This window comes from Pungitius pungitius, chromosome 5 (assembly GCF_949316345.1).
Source record: "Pungitius pungitius chromosome 5, fPunPun2.1, whole genome shotgun sequence".
In the NCBI taxonomy this organism is placed as follows: Eukaryota; Metazoa; Chordata; class Actinopteri; order Perciformes; family Gasterosteidae; genus Pungitius; species Pungitius pungitius.
This window is the reverse complement of record NC_084904.1, coordinates 13,845,275-13,864,009: the sequence shown is the minus strand read 5'-3', so window position 1 is coordinate 13,864,009 and position 18,735 is coordinate 13,845,275. Positions and strand designations below refer to the sequence as shown.

The following is an 18,735-nucleotide window of genomic DNA, read 5'->3' as shown; positions in this document are numbered from 1 at the left end:
TGACAAAATATGTATTAAATGCCTTAGAGTTTCTAAAAAGTACCCTTTATTGAGTACCTTACCTTGTTTGAGACACATTTTGAACACTGCCCCCTGGTGTGATTTTGTATTATGACATAATTGGACGGTCCCCACCGGAATAGAGAAACCAGAAAAATATTCAACTCTATAAATTTGAGAAATTTTGAGATTTAAGATGATATTGGGGTTTGAAAAAAATTAAGGAAAATGATTTGATTGAAAGTATGTCATTATTCTGTTAAAAAAAATGAGGTCCCCACGCTTCACCTCTGTGCATAAGTCCCCACCGGCATAGAAGAACCCGTCTGTGTGTGTGTGTGTGTGTGTGTGTGTGTGTGTGTGTGTGTGTGTGTGTGTGCGTGCGTGCGTGCGTGCGTGCGTGCGTGCGTGCGTGCGTGCGTGCGTGCGTGCGTGTGTGTGTGCGTGCGGCCACTGTATTAGGTACACCTTTTGACTTCAGAAATGGCGTAATTCTTTTTTTTAACAAAGTCTTTGAAACATCCCTTAGACGTTTTGGTCCACATTGACATGACATGATAGCATCACGCGGTTGCTGCTGATTTATCGGCAGCAAATCTGTGATGTAAATCTCCCGTTCCACCACATTCCAAAGGTGCTCTATTGGATTGGGATCTGGTGACTGTGGAGGCCATTGGAGTACAGATAACTCATTGTGATGTTCACGAAACCAGTTTGAGATGATATGAGCTTTGTGACATGGAGCATTATCCTGCTGGAAGTAGCCATCATAAAACGGGTACACCGTGGTCATGAAGGGATGGACATGGTTCGCAACAATACTCAGGTAGGCTGCGGCATTTAAACAATGCACAATTGGTACTAAGGGGCCAAAGTTGACCAAAGAAAACATCCCCCACACCATTACACCACCACAGCATCCTGAACCGTTGATACGAGGCACGATGGATTCATGCTTTCATGTTGATGGCGGCAAATTGTGACTCTACTACCTGAATGAAGCAGACCAGGCAAGGTTTTTCCAATCTTCTATTGTCCCACTGGGGTGAGCTTGTGCGAAGTGTCGTCTCGGTTTCCTGTTCTTAGCTGACAAGAGTGTCCCCCGGTGGGGTCTTCTTCAAGGATCCACATGTTGTGCATCCAAAGATGGTGTTCTGCATTCCTTGGTTGTAACGAGTGGTTATTTGAGTGGCCTTTCTATCATGCTAACCAGTCTGCCCATTCTCCTTTGACCTCTGACATCAACATCGCATTTTTGTCCACCACGAATGCCGCTCCCGTCGAGCACCAACAACCTTTCCACTTTTAAAGTGACTAAATTCCCATTTCGTCCCCACTCTGATGCACGGTTTGAACTTCAGCAATTTCCCTTGACCACGTCTACATGCGCGAAATGCAATGAGCTGTGACCATGTGTCCTGCTGGAGGGCCAATGATTTTCTGCAGAAATGCAAAACATCATTGAAAGCCAAGTCAATTTCTTTTTCATAATAGTTTTCAGCATCTGGTTCTGGTCCTGGTTCTGGCACTGTCTTACGACGCAGATTCATATTTTAAATTCTCTGAGGGGACAGTATGGATCCCCATATATTTGCTAAACACACACAAACTGGATACAACCTCATATGTCCCATGAGAGTCATGGCTGAAAGATGCTGGCAACAGGTGTGCTGTTGGGACGCTATTCTGACGGAGCTGGCAGATACACAAACACACACACACACACACACACACACACACACACACATAGACACACACACATACCCACACAGTTTGAGGAAGCTGTGGAATTAAATAAATAAGCTAAGATACTGTGTGAGAGCCGGTGACAGGAAGCCGGTCTCGTAGGGCTGTGTGCTTCACTGCAGCTAATTAACCCCAGGAATAATTGCAACAATATGCAAATGCTGTTTGGGTAATTCACTACACTGCCATGCCAGGTAGGCAGTCACTCTTCTGCCGCTGATGGTGGATGCAAAGAATGCGTCTTATTGTGTGTTTGGTTGGGTGATGAAGTCAGGAGCACGGAGAGACTCATTTGCCTCCACAAAGTTATCAAATCTGTAATATGCGTCTTTTAATTGTTGGTGTTGAAAGTATATAGATAAATAGAAAATGCTCATTGACACAATTTGTCTACAATCAGTTGATATCAGCTGGATTAGTAAACGTCTCTCTCACGCGCACACACACATATGTCTCTTTGTCATACATTGTTTCTAAATGGTGGGTGGACAGATGGACAAAACAGGAGACAGGAGTGTGGAGAGCTGGTGGCGACAGCAGAGGGGGGGAGAAGGAGGGAAAATAGAGGGAAGGGGTGAAGGAGCAAGGGAGGCTAAGGAAACGGGCATTACAGATGAAGGGTGACATGGCGGAGCAGAGAGGAGGGAGACTTCAAAGGACTTCGATGTCACAACCTTTCAAACAGACAACTCTGCTTCAGCCAGACACACACACACACACACACACACACGTGGCACTGATGGCAGAAGGGCAGGCCAGAGCGGAGTTGCCTGGTCTTGCATCACACCCTGTGAATTGAGATGGGTGCTGACACTACAACCCCTCATGCTAATCAAGGAGTAAACACAAACACTCTGACAGGTTAATTTACCTCGAGACAAACCCAGCAACGAAAACACACAGCAGCAGATCATCAAATAAGGGAAGCACACAAACACTTCGAGCACGATGATTTGTACACACACATAAACGGGGAGAACCTCTTTTTGGTATGCATCGGGTGTTTGTTCAACAAAATCTAATTTCCCACCTTAACTTTGATAATACACCATCCTACTTTATGAAATGCAAAGACGTTGATGGAAACTAAAGTCTCTGAAGGCACCTCCTCTGTCTTATACCTAATATCTATAATTATTTGTCTTTGAGTCACATGGAAAGTTTGACAGATAATTAACAGATGGACTTACATTCTCTGTAGGCCATGTATTTGTTTCAAGATATTGTTATATTTACATCTGTATACTAATTAAAATGATTGTATCCAGTATTGTGCGTTACGATCTAAGGATACAGGTGTTTCCAGTCGATAAAGCCCCATGTTCGGTGCAGCCTCTTGTGGGAATGTATTGTTGATTTCTATAGTGAACCAGACAGTTTGATAGGAAATCAAAGTCTAGAATCAATGTCACAAGTTCATTAATGGATGCCCTTTTCTCGCCTGTACTTTTACTATTGTTCTCTCCAGCTCCGGATAAGCGCCTACGTCTCAAGTTAATTAAACATGTCTTCTGCTTGTCCGTGCATAATCCTGCATGTGTATGTGTCGGATCACGTGCATGCAGATGAGAGCGAGTAAGAACATACTAAGGGCTTTGTGATTGTCCTTGCTGTTGTAAAACTGTGCCGTTTTGTTTATGCATGGGTATATCTGCTTATGGTTTTTTTCCTTTTGACCTTCCCCTAGCGTGTTCCCATTATGCCTTTACTGGTGTATAGATGGGCCATCGATTCAGCAGCGGCCCACAAATTAAGATTTAAACGTTACGTCACCCAGCCTATTGAGTTTTACATTTAGGGCATTTGCAATATGCAAGAGTTATTGATTCGCCAAAGTGTGGCTCTTTGTAGAATCCCCTCCGGCCACCAGCACTTTTTGTTTCTCTCTCATACCTTTCCTTTTTGGAAGAGGTGTGGTTTTGGATGCTGTAGCCTTGAATTAAAAGTGTGATAACTCTTTCTGTTCCAGTCTCAATGGATGGACACAAAACTTGCATGTTTTCTAATTGCACAAAACTGCTTGTTGACAGTTTTCAAGCTCATATGATTTACATCAGTGTTCTTTTCATAGGTTTAACATTGGGGTTTTTGTGTGTTGCAGGAAAACGGTTCCTCGGAGGAACACGTGCTGTACGTGTGGGACCACTTTGTGTCCAGAGCCGCAGCCAAGAACGTTTTCATCGTGGCCCACAGCTACGGAGGGCTGTCTTTCGTTGAGCTGGTGAGTGTTTTAGTTTTCCGTTTATCCTTTCTACCTCCCACCGACAAAAAGACACACGGAAACAAAGTGCAGTCCTGTCAGTGCAATCACTCACATACATGTTGGCTTTGGAAGAGCTGCAAATACCATATAAATTGTTGTGTAAACTAAACTGAGTATGCAATGCTACTGTACCGCGTCATACCAACACCCATACATGCACACAAACATGTCAGTGTGCAAAACTACCAAATACTGTCCAACACACACATATCTGAAAACAAGAAGAGCAGTATTCACTCCTCAGGCATCTGAGAGATATATGAGAAACACGATGGAACACGATGGAACCATTTAAAATAAGTAGCATTGAGTTTTTAAAAAGTACTGCCTCTCTAAACAATCTGGTTTATTCTTGTCTTTGGGCGGTATCCACCTCCTCTACGCGTCAAGAACAGGAGAGAAACAGGGAGAGGAAGAGGGCTGGATAAATAAATGTACTTATGGCAATGCAACAGCAGGGTTACTGTTAAACCAGATCTGCTGCAGAGCATGCAGATCTCCCAGCCTTAAGAGAGACAGGGGATAGGTGGGAAGATGGTGGGAGTTCAAGGAATTAATGGTGCTCAGGGGAGGGGGAAGTAAAAGTTTGGCCAGCTTCTTGGCTTCATAACCGCACCCTTCAGCTAAATGGTCCTAAAGTGTGTGTTTTGTGGGTTACATGAAGGCTGAGGCTTTATTTTCCGGTCTTTGGTTTAGCTGATATATTCTTGTGGGACTTTGCATCACATATTGATCATTGCTTTATCTTCGGTTAGTGTTTTAATGACTAGAGTTACCTATTAATAATAAAGCTTCAGGGTGCAGTTTGCTAATACCATCAGGGTGAGTTATCTACCAGATCGGACTAGCGTCTCGGATTCATGGTTAATGGTGAGAAGGTTCGTCTGTACCCTCTAAGCCCGCTCCTTGCTGTTGGACATCTAATTTCGGAGTAAATACTAGTGACATAAACGGCAACAAAAAATATGTTGTGTTGTGCCTCAACACGGTGAAGACTGAGCTGGCGGCTCGCAACGACCAATACCCGACTATTACTATTTTAAATGTGATTATAATAGGTTGTTGTAAATGGAATCAAGGTTTTTGTTGCGTTTGAGGCGAACTCAAGGTATTTTGTAGGGCGGTATTTATTTATTGTATTTTTTATATTATGTATTTATTGTGTGACCGAGACAAGCATCTCGACATATTAATTGTGTCAAGAGGCACAAACTGATGCAATTAGGTAAGAATATGGTATGTTTTCAAAGCAATACAAGATGGATGGCCGGGTACCAAATGACCCACGAATTGTTCAGCGCCAACATGGTTGTTTTTGCAAGCCTCTCTATGATCTGAGAGCTCGGTTACGTTACATTGGCAGTTTGATGGTTTCTTGATCTGACGGATTTACACCACATCCCAGATTATTCAAAACATTTCGCTTCTCTTTACTCAGGAACGGTAGGAAAACAGAGGTGGCACAACGAGGATATTGCTAGTGCTGGATTAAAGGTGGGCTCTCGCCCCACATGTCTTCAGGAATATTTTCTTTTTTTTTGTCTTCAACTTGCGCCTTTTTTGTTTAGTACTTTGTAATTTTAATTTGGCTGCTAAATATTCATGCAGTGTTTTGTCTGTGACAGCCTCACAATCTCCTGGGCTTTCTGGCTGTGTGACGAGGACTAGCTGTTCCCTCTATTTGTCTCTCTGTGTTTCCTTCAGTCAGACTCCCCCTCTGTCCAAAGAGACAGTCCAGAGGTTTTTAACTGTGTTATTTCAAGTGGTATCCTTGTCATGTGAAAATCGTCTTCAAAATACTCAAGTACAGTATGTGCATATATAAATACATATACCATAGAGCAGATGCAGTATGGAGAAGGTAACATCAAGACTTGAAAGACCTTTGCGTTCCCTTTAAGCTGCAGGGTTTTCTAGTATGCCGATGTTTCCCTTGAGTCCATCCCGGCTTCTGTTGTCAAAACCTTTTCACCTCTTTACACACCGACACAAACGCATATACACATTAATATTCCTTATTACCAACACTTGGTAAAAAAGTAGAAAGTGTTTTTTGTCTTTTTATTATTCATTATTATCATTATACTGTTACGGTGCATTGTTTCAAGTATTATACTCCAGGCTAGTGGGCTTTTTATCCAAATACACTTAGACAGCTTGCATTTTACAGAAGCGCAGTATAAATATACACATAGGATTTAAAGCAGCACTATCTCTTACTCTTTAATGCTGTGTTTTTGCACTCCCTCACACATAGGCATGCACACACCCGTGGACATACATGCGCACACCGTCTACCTAATTGAGGGGGAAGTGGTCCAGCGGGACATGGTGGGAGGTGTGTGCGCATGAGCAAGCGAGGAGAGAGTGGAGCCTTGCGGGACGAACCGTTTGACACACCAGAAGACCCGGAGAAAACAAGCTGTCTGTGGTTTAATTACTACACCGCTTCGCAGTTAATAAATACGTTTCTGATCAAGCACATCAAAAAGGCCCACCATTAATTTTCTGCCGCCTGCCTCCTAATGCTCGGAAGCATGTTAGCCCCTGTTTGGAGCGCCCAAGTGTTTCATTGCAATTTGATTTCTTTTAAAATACTTAGCCGATGCATACTGACTAATTATTGATACATCAAAGAGTTACTAAATGCCTTTGAATAAGTGCTGCAGGGGGGAAAGCTCTTTCTCTGCTTCGCCCCCACCTTCCTCGCCCTTTTTCCCCCTCTATCGTTCTTCAGCGATTACATAATCCATCGGTGGGACTTTGTTTTAAACCCAGTATTCTTGTATTCCCTTCACAGGTTTTAGCATGGCTGTGGACTTTGTCCCTCCCAACATCTCTCCATCTCATACACACACACACACACACACACACACATACACAAACTGGCCATGCGTCTCTAGGTCCTAGGTTCTTCACCTCAGGACAAATTCTCACCCAAGAAGGAAGTGGAGAGCAAGAGTAAGGGACTGGGGGGATAAAACCATAGGGCCCTTCCTCCATCTCTCCATTGGCTCAGTCTGTCTTTTCATCTTCCTTCATTGCCAGGAGTGCTGGGGTGTGTGTGTGTGTAGGACGGGGGGTTGTGATGAGGAAGGGTTGTCTAACCTGCAATAACCTTATTGGATTGGATAGGACAGGGCAGCATTATATAAAGTCTTATATAAGAATGTGTCTATCTCCGAGTACAGAAACGTGTGGGTGCCAACCAGACAACGAGCCAGCCGCCACAACAGCCCTCCAAGAACATAATGACAGATTTGAAGCGTCCTTTATGAACACGGCACATATATAGTACATGCTTCCAGGATATCTTCCTGTACACTTTCTGTTTAGAGCCATCTGTTCCAATCTATAATGAAAATACCTTAGTTCTCTTTGGCCTTGGATGCTTGTGTGCGCAAGTGTATGTGTGTGTTTTAGCCAGGAGTTGGATGTGGGAAGAGATGCTTGAGGTAAGACGGATAGATATGAAGGATTTCTTCACTCCTTGTGGACTTTATCGCCATACCAGTGTGAGGAGGATGAGAAGGATGAAACACTGCCGGCTGAGAAGTTAGTTTTGCATAGCTCGGAGTTTAAAAAGTGGTTGAATTTTCCTGATATGGCACTCTCACATTAAATGAGAGGGTTTTATGTTGAAAGTGAATTATTTGAATGAAAAGTCTCTTCATGGTTTCTCATTTATTTCCCACCAAACAACAATTCCCACCAAACAATTTACAGTCGCTCTCGTTCAATAATTCATCCTATCCTATTAACAAAGCCAAGCGAATATTTGGAAGGATTGCTAACTAGCTTGCAAGCAAACACAACACAGAATATACAAAAGACACATTAGAAGTTGTTGAAAGTTTTTTATTTTGTTGTAAGGTAGCTTTTCTACCCTGCTTCCAGGGTTTGTGCTTTCCCATACAAGACGGGTTCTGGACCGACCTCTATTGACTGCACGCTATGATAGCAGTGACATGAACTTTCAACTTTCAGCAGAACCTAACTCCGCCTCGGGCAGCAAACAAGATTTCCCTAAAATGTCGGAGCATTTCTTATAACTGTGTCAAACTGGGTTTCACTTTTTATCCGGCCGAAGGACCAGAGCAACAAGTTCGTCACCGCACAAGCAGCTGTGAAGTCGTCTGCACAACGGGCTCTGTAAATGCCCCTCAACTAATGTTGCATGCACATCGCGGCCGCCTCCCGAAAACCGTGTGGCGGCCTGTCTGTTCCTTCTGGAGGGCATGAAGAGAAGGTTTGTTTTTATCTCAAGGTTCTCCATAGCTGGCGGGCTCGAGAGCGGTGCAGCAGTGGTGCAGTTCCCTGTGTGTCTTTACGTCTCCGTGTGCATATTTGCGACTGTCTATGCCTGCAAGTGGGTGCACGCCTATTGTATGAGTCTGTGTGTGTGTGTGTGTGTGTGTGTGTGTGCGCGCACATATGGATACACGCACGTCCGCGTGTGTCAACACTAGCCTGGAGAAGCTTGTATCGTCCTGAGCAGAGCAGCTTGGTGGAGAACGGCTATCAGAGCCACGTTAGGGGAGGAGAGAGGAGGAGAGGGTGAGAGGCGGTGATAAATGGCTGGGGCACACTAGCAGAAATTAGTGGAGCCGTATGCAAAGCTGTGGCGTTTTGTTTGATGTGAAACAAAAGGACCACCATGACAAAAGTGCCTGCCAGCCTGCACAGCAGGACAGCAGCCCTCAGGACATAGACCATTCGCCACTGAGAAAGTGTGTGTGTGCATTTTGGTACGCACTCGCGTGCGCGCATGTGGTAATGCATGAATGTCATGCACGGTGCTGTTTCCCAGTCCCGTCCATCTTATGCATATTATCCCTCTCTATGTTTTTGTGCTCTGCTCGCAATGACAGACAATGACTGGCCCTTTGTCCAGCGGGGGTAAGACGCGGCGTCTCCCTCAGTACAGCTCCAGCGCATTTGCTCTATTAAGCTGCTGAAATATAGACGTCTAATTTCTTTGTGAACGAAGCGAGCGGCTCTTCTCTTAACATGGGGATGTAAATTGAACTGTTTAAATGTCACGGCTAGCAAACTGATTTGATTTCAATTGATTGGCTTGTTTCCGGAGGGGGAAAAAAAATATATATACCTCCCCTGCCAAACCTTTGCTTCGGTGGCTGCCACAGATAGACCAAGGTCTTTCTTTACACCTCAACAACACATTTGTAGGGCGCCTGAATTCTTCTATCTGCTGTGATTATGTACAAATGGCCTTCATTTGCCATCCATTTCAAAGCTGTAGTGCTGCATTGTGACTAGAGGCAGATGACGCAGACCAAATTACAGCGGGTTTGCGGTCTGAAAAGGATACTCACACAATGGGCTTTGTGAAGTATTCCCTTCAATACGTCGCCATTATTCTCACCTTTGTTGGTGTTTCTCTCTGTTTCAGGAGCATCTTTGGTTTCTAGATTACATTTGTGGTGTTGGTAAGGAGCAAGGGGGTTGGGGATACTTTACTCACCTCTTGTCTCTCCCGTGCTATTCCTTTAATATCAAGAGGAATTGATTTTGTGTGAGATTCCAATTTTCTTGTTTGTCTGTTGCTCGCTACGTTTTTTTGATGTCCTTCATTATTAATTCTGTATTTTTCACAGTTGCAAGATAATGAAAGTCCTAGAACATAAACTCAACGCTTTTGGGGGTTTTTGCCACAAATTCTTCTTTCAGTAAAACATGAACTACATTTGTCTTTTAGTCAGTTGTTTTCGTAACGCCTCAGTTGACTGAAGGATGCGGCACGACGCTGTTCTCGTTGGCAGGAATCTGCCGCGCTGTTCTGAATTACATGGTGTAATCCCAATTGTCCCCTGCTTGGCCTCCTTCGTCATCTTTCCTTCGAGGTTTTTCCCACTATGTAAAACTAGATCCGTACATTGAGGTTTACAGTCTGTCAACCTCCCTCCTCCCTTTCTGTGTGTGATAGTTTGTGGTAGTTTGATTGCACAGCTGACTTTCTTCACAATTGCGCGGTGCTGTCAAAAAACAAAAGAAAGTTATCAGTCTCTGGATCGCCATGGTTACATTGTACATCAGTAAGTCATGCACTACGTTTATCTGGTCTGTGATGTTCTTTTGATTGGTACCGATTTCAGTCTCAGGTGCACGAGGGCGTTCGTTCATGCCAGCTGTTGGTTTTGAATAGTTTGTCTCGGTTCGAGGCGTCAGAGCATTCTTTCAAGCAGGTCGTCACGGTCACCCACTCTTTTCTTTCGCTCAAAACGCACAGATGTTGCCATGGTGACGTAATTGAAAAACATTACACCTCCAACATTTATTGTGGAGGTTACTATTCGTACGTCTCCTCTCACCTTTTTTTTGTCTTTATGTTTTGTTTCCATCTCCCTAGTGAAAAGGAGAAAAAAAAAACTAGCCTCAGTGCATCATTGTGCAAAAGCTCTGTTTAATCTCCCATGTCCCGCCCCACCCACCATATACTCTACCTCTTTAACAAGGGGTCTTCCTTGCAACACGGTACTATAAGAAGCCCAGCAAGTTGCAGTTCATTTGAGTTCAGTCAAATCTTGAGGGATTCATCATTACATATTTACTGGCTGAGGCTGATCTTGCTGTAAGGTTCTACCCTGATCCCATTGATCTTGTGCGCATGTTCACTCCAGAGGTTACGGGACGTGCTTCCATTTGCATAAGGCCCTGGGCAAGGTTCTTTCCTCCATTGATTGGCCTGTCCATGAGCGCCCCGTGCCTCCTCGCATTGATCACTTTGTTTTTTCCTGGAGACAGTGCTACTCAGAGTTCAGCTGCAGCTCCAACTTATCAGACCTGCCGAAGGAGGAGAGACCAACAGGGGAAAAAGGATGAGAGATCACAAGAGAGGGAGAAGACGGAGTCACAGTGTGTAGACGGAAAACGTTGTGCATACCTTTACTTAGAATTTTGACCTGGCGGATTATGTGTCTTTAGTCCTTTAGCCTGTGTATTCCTGAGCTATAGCTGCCTGATAAGTATACACTGCTTTTACCCCGCAAGCTTATACATGCACCTTATCACAATTACACTGAAACACATTTAGATATTTGCATTTATACCTCAATTGCCCCCAAAATTGAACAGCCATCCTCCCTCCCTTTTTTATCTTCACCTTCTGTTTAAACCCAGGTCTGAACATATCAAAGTGCTATAGTGAAGACGCTATTTTCATTTACTCAGCGTTCCTTTCTTTTTTATCTGGTTTTAGAACTCTACTTTTATTTCATGCTTAAGTTACTGTTACAGAAGGTTTTCTGTTCTATGGCTCAGTTTACAACAGACTTATTATTTGTCTATGTGCTTGCTTTAGTTTCTGCCTATATGAGCAGACGCATGAAGGTTGAGGAAGTAGGAAAACATACATTTGAGTTCTTAAATAATTTAAACCAAAAAAGGGTCCAAAAAGTTGCCCAGAGTATCTTTGACTATTATGGGATTTTTACAGGAAGTGCTGTGTGTTTGGTTTTTGCACGCGGCACTGCGTCTTCATCCAGCAATGGCGTCAGTGGCGGCAGAAGGCTCAGACTCCCATGATGCACCTCCCCTCTTTGTTCTGCCGTGTGAGAGCAGCGTGCGGCTTTGTCTGCCTGCGTCGTTGCTTTCGGCTCGTTGCCTCGGAGGCAAAGGTCTCGCTCTCTTTCATTCTCTCTTTCTGCTGTCCACTTCTTTCGCTTCTCTCTCTCTCTCTCTCTCTCTTTGTCGTCCATTGTTTTTTACCCCTTATTCTTCCAGCTAGTTTTTCCTTTGCCACTGGCCCCCGTTTTAAAATATGTGAAACCCCTCCCTGTTTCTGTTCTTTTTGTGTGTCTCCTCAGTTCTCTTGACTGATTTATCTGTAAACTCGCTTCTTCTCGTTTTCTTCCTTTTAATTCTCTGATGCAGTCTTACGCCTCATCTCTGCTCTGCTTCTTTTTGCCTCCGTTTTCGTTCCCCCTTCCCTCTCTCAACCTCATCTTCACATCGGCCTTGCTCCGATCGTGGTCTGCCGTCCCACTGCGGTCCTTCACTAGAGACTGGCCTCTGTCTGTTTTCTGTATTTATATTTTAGCTATTTGGTTTCCTGCTTCTCACAATCCTTTATTGTAAATTATCCTCCACAGTATTGCTTCATTATTTTGGGTAAGAACTCTTTTAATGATTATCATAATATTTCCATATAATCTATAAAGAGTTTTTTTACTCACCTGATAATGCCAGATCCTCCCTTTTCAGATTTCCCTTTTCTGACTAGGCATCACATTTAGTCATTGTTTCCGTCGTTGTGCTCTAACCTTCCTTTTACATATAATCTCACACGTTCACCGTTCCCACCGTGGTATTTCCATGCGTTCACCTGCTGTGTCTCGGCGTGTCAGCTGGTTACGACCTCGGTCACCTTCACCAGCGAGGCAATGCGAGCGGCTGATGGGAGGTTTGAATGCGGTGAAGATGACATGTTGACAGCTCAAATGAATCGCTCGTCACATGTCATTTTTTCCCCTTCCCCCTTGCTAATTCACCCCGTAAGAATGCATGCAATATACAAGAGGAATCCCGAGGACACACGGGCAGCAAATTGTCGAGTGGGTATCACTTGAATTCAGCACATTCAATTCAGTTAGTTTTTCTGCTTTTTTTCTTTCTTTTTTTTTGTCTCTCCCCTCAAGCCTGTGAATGGTCTTATTCTGCAGCGAATGTCGGAAGAATGAGTCTTAGGCATTGTGAGGCAAGTGTCGTTTCTGAAAAGCTGTGAGGAGCAGCTAGGCGGTTCTTGGTGCAAATGTCAGTGAACTCGGTGACTCCAGGGTTGAAGTTTAAACCCTTCCTCGCGTCTGTTTATCTCGTCTCCTCTGTCCTTTGCTTTTTCCCTCAAACTCTGCATCTCCATCCCCACCCACCTCCTTCACTCTCTTTTTTCACTGCTTTTTTAGATCCATTGAATGCAGTGTTGGCATTCAGCTGCGTTTTTCACCTTGCCTCCTCCAAAGCCTCAGCGCCAGGGTCACAGCATTCTTCTGCTTTCAGTGAAAGCGTTTCCAGCGTCGGTGCATCCTGCAGACTGTGCCGTTCGTTTCCTGCGCATTTCTCATGTGTTTAAATGGAAATCAGAACGATGTTGTTGGCGAAAAAGGGAAAAACAGGCAATTCCACAGTTACACTGTCCTTTTTTTCTTTCTTGAAACGGCCTCTATTGGCTATTCAGCTGATCTATACCCAGCTATATAGCCTCAGACTTAGGGAAGGCTGAGTGTGAATCCTTTTATGGCAATTTTTTCTCTCCATCTATGTGTTTTAGTTATGTACCTGCAGTAAAACATATTAAATGTTTTAAGCCTGAAAAGCTGACAGTGAAAAGAGATGAACTGTTTTATGTGCCATTTTAAGGCTTTATGTGCTGTGAAATACGATGGGGGTTATGAAAGAGCAAAAGGAAGGGAGAGCGAGGGATGGAGCAGGAGAGCGAGCGAGAGACTCCTGGTGTGGAGCAGCCTTTGATGTCTCAGCTGGCTTGGAGCTGAATGTGGAAGCCACTGAAGAGTAGGCCTTGTTTCATGGTGGGAATATGAAGCTGGATGTGCTGTCCGAGCAAAGAAATCATTTAAAAAAGTACGCATTTGCTCAGGTTTTTTTTTAATGCATTCACGTTTGTGCATATATTTTTATCTTTTAGGCAAAAAGCAAGTGTGCATTTTGTTGCAACGTTTTTTGATGCAAACCAGTTTTTCATCCCTTCCTGTCATGTCACTCATTAGTTTGTGTTTCATGTTCGGATCACTTACCGGGCCACATTGGGTTGCTCAGTAATTTGTATTTGGTACGTGTGTGTGTGTGTATCCCTCTGTCTCATATATATTCTGCCTTCCTATTAGATGGCTTCACACCCAACGGATCCTCTGGTCCCCTTTGACATCGGCTTTCATGCATGGCCTGCCTGCCTCTCTCTCTCTCTCTCTCTCTCTCTCTTTCCTTCTCCCCTTCTCACTTCCTTGCTCTCTCGGCCTCAAACATTAAACAACACTTTGGACGTGACATCTTTTAGCCCGCTGCCAACATGTACACGTCCCATACTTGCTCCCTAACTTCCCTCCCTCTCCTTCCTTCCCCCAGCTACTTCACCTTCTCACCCACAGCAACACCTGTGCCTTCCACAAGCAATGCCACCTCTCTCATGAATTCTGGCTTTTAACCCTATTCAACCCCCCCCCCCCCTCCTGTCTCTCCTCTCCCTTGCTCCCTTCCTGTATCTGTTTTTGTGGCTTTGGTTGAGGTAATGATTAGTTGATTTGGTCTTTCTCTTTGATGAAAACACTAGGGGGCACTGCCTGTCCTTTGTTACCCCTCTCTTTCCCTCAGCAAGCTTTGATGTGTGCGTGTTTGTGTGTGCGTACCTGTGCACGTGCCGCTGTTTGTGTTTGTGTTTTGTTCAGAAGCAGTGCCTTGTCTGTAACGGATGACACAGATCTGCATTCAGACAGGCAGGCAGAAGGTCCCTGGTGATCACAAGGGCGACTGCCCTGCACCCCCCCCCCCCCCCTCCGATGTCCCCACTTCCACCCCTTGTTTCTGTTTGGTGAACTCCGGGGGTGTAAGTTAATGAAAAAGGTCCTGGACCACCGAGAGGAACGACAGTCATCTCCCAGACACCTTTGCTCACCTCTGGCCCTCTGAGACCCTTTCTCCATGACAGCCCCCCCACACACCTCCCCCTTCGCACACCTCTCTACCCAAGTCGGCCCTTTCTCCCCCTTGGGTCACAACGCGTTGTCAGTTCGGAGGCCCCCAAAGTGCAGCTCGCCCAGCGTGGCGTTCCACAAAAGGCAGATAAACTACAAGAGTTTGGGACATCTTTTTTTGAGTGGGTGAGAGTTGCTGTGTGGAGGAAGAGGAGAATGTATGAGAGCATCTGCTCTGTTGAATCAAAAGGAGAAGAATGCAGATAGGGCACAGGGGGTTGCATTGGGGTCCGCTCGAGGATGAGTCGGCCCCTGAAAAGAAATCCGCTTCAGACGCCGGAGTGGAACGGGAGGGGCGTTGAGGACGCGGACCTTTTGGTTCTACTCGGCTGGTCGAGTGCTCGTTGTGTCGCTGCACTTCACATAAGCAGCACTCCATTTGTTTTTAGCACATCGCTTCTGCACAAACAATCCATACTGTACAGTTAGTGGTCACCCTCACTTCTCTGTTGCATCCTTAAGTCTGCTGATGAGTGGGATTGTTTTTGAGGGAAAGTCTGAATTATTGATTTGTTTAGGGATTTTTCTTTTTGTGGTAAGCAGACAGCTGATGAGGGGTGTTTGATAGTGCTAATTGGCAGCTCCCGTCCATGCAGAGTGTGGTGGTGGTGGGCTGGGGCTGGGCGAAGTGAAGCGCTGCTATTGTTTAGAGGTGTCAAACCCCACACAGAACAAAGAGGACGGGAGAAATGTGCCGTGCTCGCCCATCAGTGTGCTGAAAGGAGCTTACGTACACACACACACACGCACGTATAAACATATATACATCTATATATATATATATATTCATGAAAAATATATATCAATGTATATGTGTGCGTGTGTGTGTGTGTGAAGGCACATGTGTATGGCATCCACACAACAACACATTAACTGCACTCGGTCACGCTGACATGCGCACACAGACACACACACACACACACATGCACTAAAAAACACGAGCACATTCTTAGACAAACAACCTCAAAATGACAAGATAATCACCTCATTCAAACTTACCTCCAGTTCTGGGTAAATGCCTTTCTCTGAGATAAACTAATAAATATACTGTTTTCTTTTTCAAATGTTCCCCACTGAAGGCCCTAATTAGCATACGCTGACAAATACCTGACAGAGGTGTAATAGTTAAAAAGGTAATTTGACTACAAGTAGGAGTTTGGGTATGGAAAGGGGTCAGTGTGCTTTCCCTCACAGCCCCCCCACTATGTCCGCCTCTCTCTTTAATGGTTTATTCACGCTTTTCGAGGACTTTTTGCATGATTGACTGACAAGGTCTTTTTCTGAAATAGCATCTTCAGTAATGAGAAATAATTGACTCCCTAATCAAAAAAGGGGTTCATGGAATCCACAAACCCAACTGTAATCTTCTGTGGCATTTCCAGCAGAATTGACAGTCCTCATAGCTTCAGGCGCTATACCACTTTGATTTAATTGCTTTTTTTCAAGATTAATAATATACTTTATACTAAATTGTGTGTGTGTGGGTGTGTGTGTGTGTGTGTGGCCCTTCATGGACTTGTGTGTTTGTGCTCCTCACCCTCTCTCAGGCTTTGTTTTTAATCAATAATATCACATGAAAAGCACTTCAACTGGTGTTCTACTTTTTGTAGATTGTAGATTTAATTTACTAGAGGAATCGCTGTGTTGATTTTATAATGTACTTAAAAGTATATTGCTCCGCTTGGTGAGCACATTAACCCTTAACAAACTGCAGTAACATCTTGCAAAGAATAACAGAAAAATATCAAATGTCAATTATTACTATATAGCAGTGTTTTTGTGTTTTATTGAAAATATAGTAAGCAACAGCATAATAATCATAAAGATGATGATCTTATTATTAATGATATTTCATAATCGATAGTATTACGTCTATTTCAAAATCAGTGGGCAATATCCATTAATCTTGTTTTCATTTTTATTTTGTTATACGTATTTATTTTGTTATTATCGAACACAAAGTTAAGACTTTTATTTTTATTTTTTTACTTTGGGCGACAATGGACCACAAATTCAATTTATAACGGGAAATGTTTTTATTGTAATATCCGGCTGATATCGGAATATCATGATGCAATTCAAATAAATGTTTTTTCTTTTCTTTAAATGGCCAATGGAAATGCGTTGTATTTCCTAATTCCCTACATTAGTATTTTTTGTCCTTTAGTCTTATGTGCTGATTTAATTTGGACATAAAATAATTTCAGTGAGCGTGCCTCGAGAACCACAAAGTTTTCAAATGATGGGGCAGATTAACTTGCAGCTTCCTCCAGCCTGTCCAATTTGTAATATGGCCTCAGCCCCTTCTCCCTCCTTCTCTTCTGACTCCTCTTTCCTCGTTAAAAAGCTGTTTTGAATCATGGCTAGTGGCAATGAGAAGTACATTTTAAGATTGTTATATATTTCCATTAATTTCAGTCAGCCTTTTGTAGTTTCCCTTGCCTCCCTCTGTCCTCCCTTTGAGAAGGCGATCACAGTGCATGTTTTCCCTTCTATCCCCCCCCCCCCCCCCCTTTTCTTTCTCCCTTGCCCCACAGCGCAGCAGACACGGAAATATGAAGTAGATGATGATAACTGAAAGGAGGGACACTCTTTTTCTCCCTTTCATTAGCTTTTACCGCTTCTACCTCTCCTCCCATTCCTCTTTGCTCTTTTGCTTTTTTTCCCCCCCTTAGTTTGTGCACGACTTCGAGTGGAGCTGGAAGTTTAAACAAAACTTCTCCTTTTAGAATTCGACTTCTGCTGCGGTGAAGGGACACAAACACACACACACACACACACACACCTGATTTGCCAGTAATGTGTAGAGCAGCAGGCGCCTCCAGATTTGTTGTTTTTGTTTCATCTTCCTTGTCTTCCTCCTCCCCAATTCACAGTTAAGGTGAAAAACAGTCCACTGAGATAATTGGTGGATTTTGCCATTTTCAGACTCCACCTTTCCAAAACACTTTCAGTAGCTGGACTTCATGTGTTGATTTGTTACATTTTTCCACACCAATGATGTATTTTAAAAAACAAAACAAATTTAGCCATTCTTGATGAAAACAAGAAAAGTGTAGAAAGTCACACAATAGTTCAAATTTAGCTCTTCCTCAACCTCCTCACAACAAATTTAGAAGAAGTTTCGCATCATGGCTTGTTGAGTTTTTCACTCTGCACCCCAGTTTAGAAAATGTTGGCTTGGTTGGATACCAACTGTGGGCTCAGTTATTACAAGGAATCAATGTTTATCAGCCCCCAAGGCTGTGTGTGTGTCTCAGAAATGGACAGCAGTACCCGATGGATATTTAACACATTAGCTTTGGCAGAGCTGAGGGTGGTGTGAAAACACACTGATTTCCTAAGTGGCAATCATATCAGCCTCACCGTCAAAGAGGCAGCAGAGAGCAAACATCTGTGTGTGTGTGTGTGTGTCCTTTATAATAACTACATTTTCATCAGAAGGATCTCTTCGTGTCTCTTTTTCTACCTGCGTCTTCCTTTCTGCATCCAGTCAGCTTCTCAGCCTCTGTTGCTGCATAAGCCTCTTTCTCTCCCAGTCAGCCGTAAGCTGCCCCCCCCCCTCCCCCCCTCCCCCGGACAGGGTTCGGGGAGCCTTTGGTTCTCCTCGATGACAGTATCACCCTGAGTTACGGCAAAAAAAAAACCTCCTCCTCCTCCTCCTCCAACCACTCCTTTTTAGACCCGCTCGCTCAGTCCCTGCATCAGTCGATCCCATCCTCCCTCGCCCGATCCATCTTGGTCTCCAGCCGCGAGTCGCCCATCCGAAACTATGTTAAAACGGGGTCATCCCCCGGCGTGCACTTAAAAGCTGTCCCTTTAACCTGTTCTGAAATACTTACGGCTATTATTATAGCTTATAAATCATTAAGAAAGTTTAATTATACGAAAATTTCATGGTGGAAATGTGCAAGCTGACACATGGGAAGGGGAATTTAATGGGCCAGCAAGTCCCAGCACCGTGAGGGAAAATATTGAGGTTAGCTTTCTATTTTACAGCAT

At 44.0% G+C, this 18,735-nt stretch overlaps 1 protein-coding gene across 1 annotated transcript in view; it reads left to right on the top strand.

Annotated features, from left to right (window-relative positions):
* Positions 1 to 18,735, top strand: part of arb2a (ARB2 cotranscriptional regulator A) — a 150,186-nt gene that overhangs the window by 69,990 nt on the left and 61,461 nt on the right. Inside the window, exon 8 of the mRNA XM_037481748.2 lies at positions 3,848 to 3,967. Coding sequence (XP_037337645.1) covers positions 3,848 to 3,967 — 120 coding nt within the window. The remainder of the gene's footprint in view (positions 1 to 3,847; positions 3,968 to 18,735) is intronic.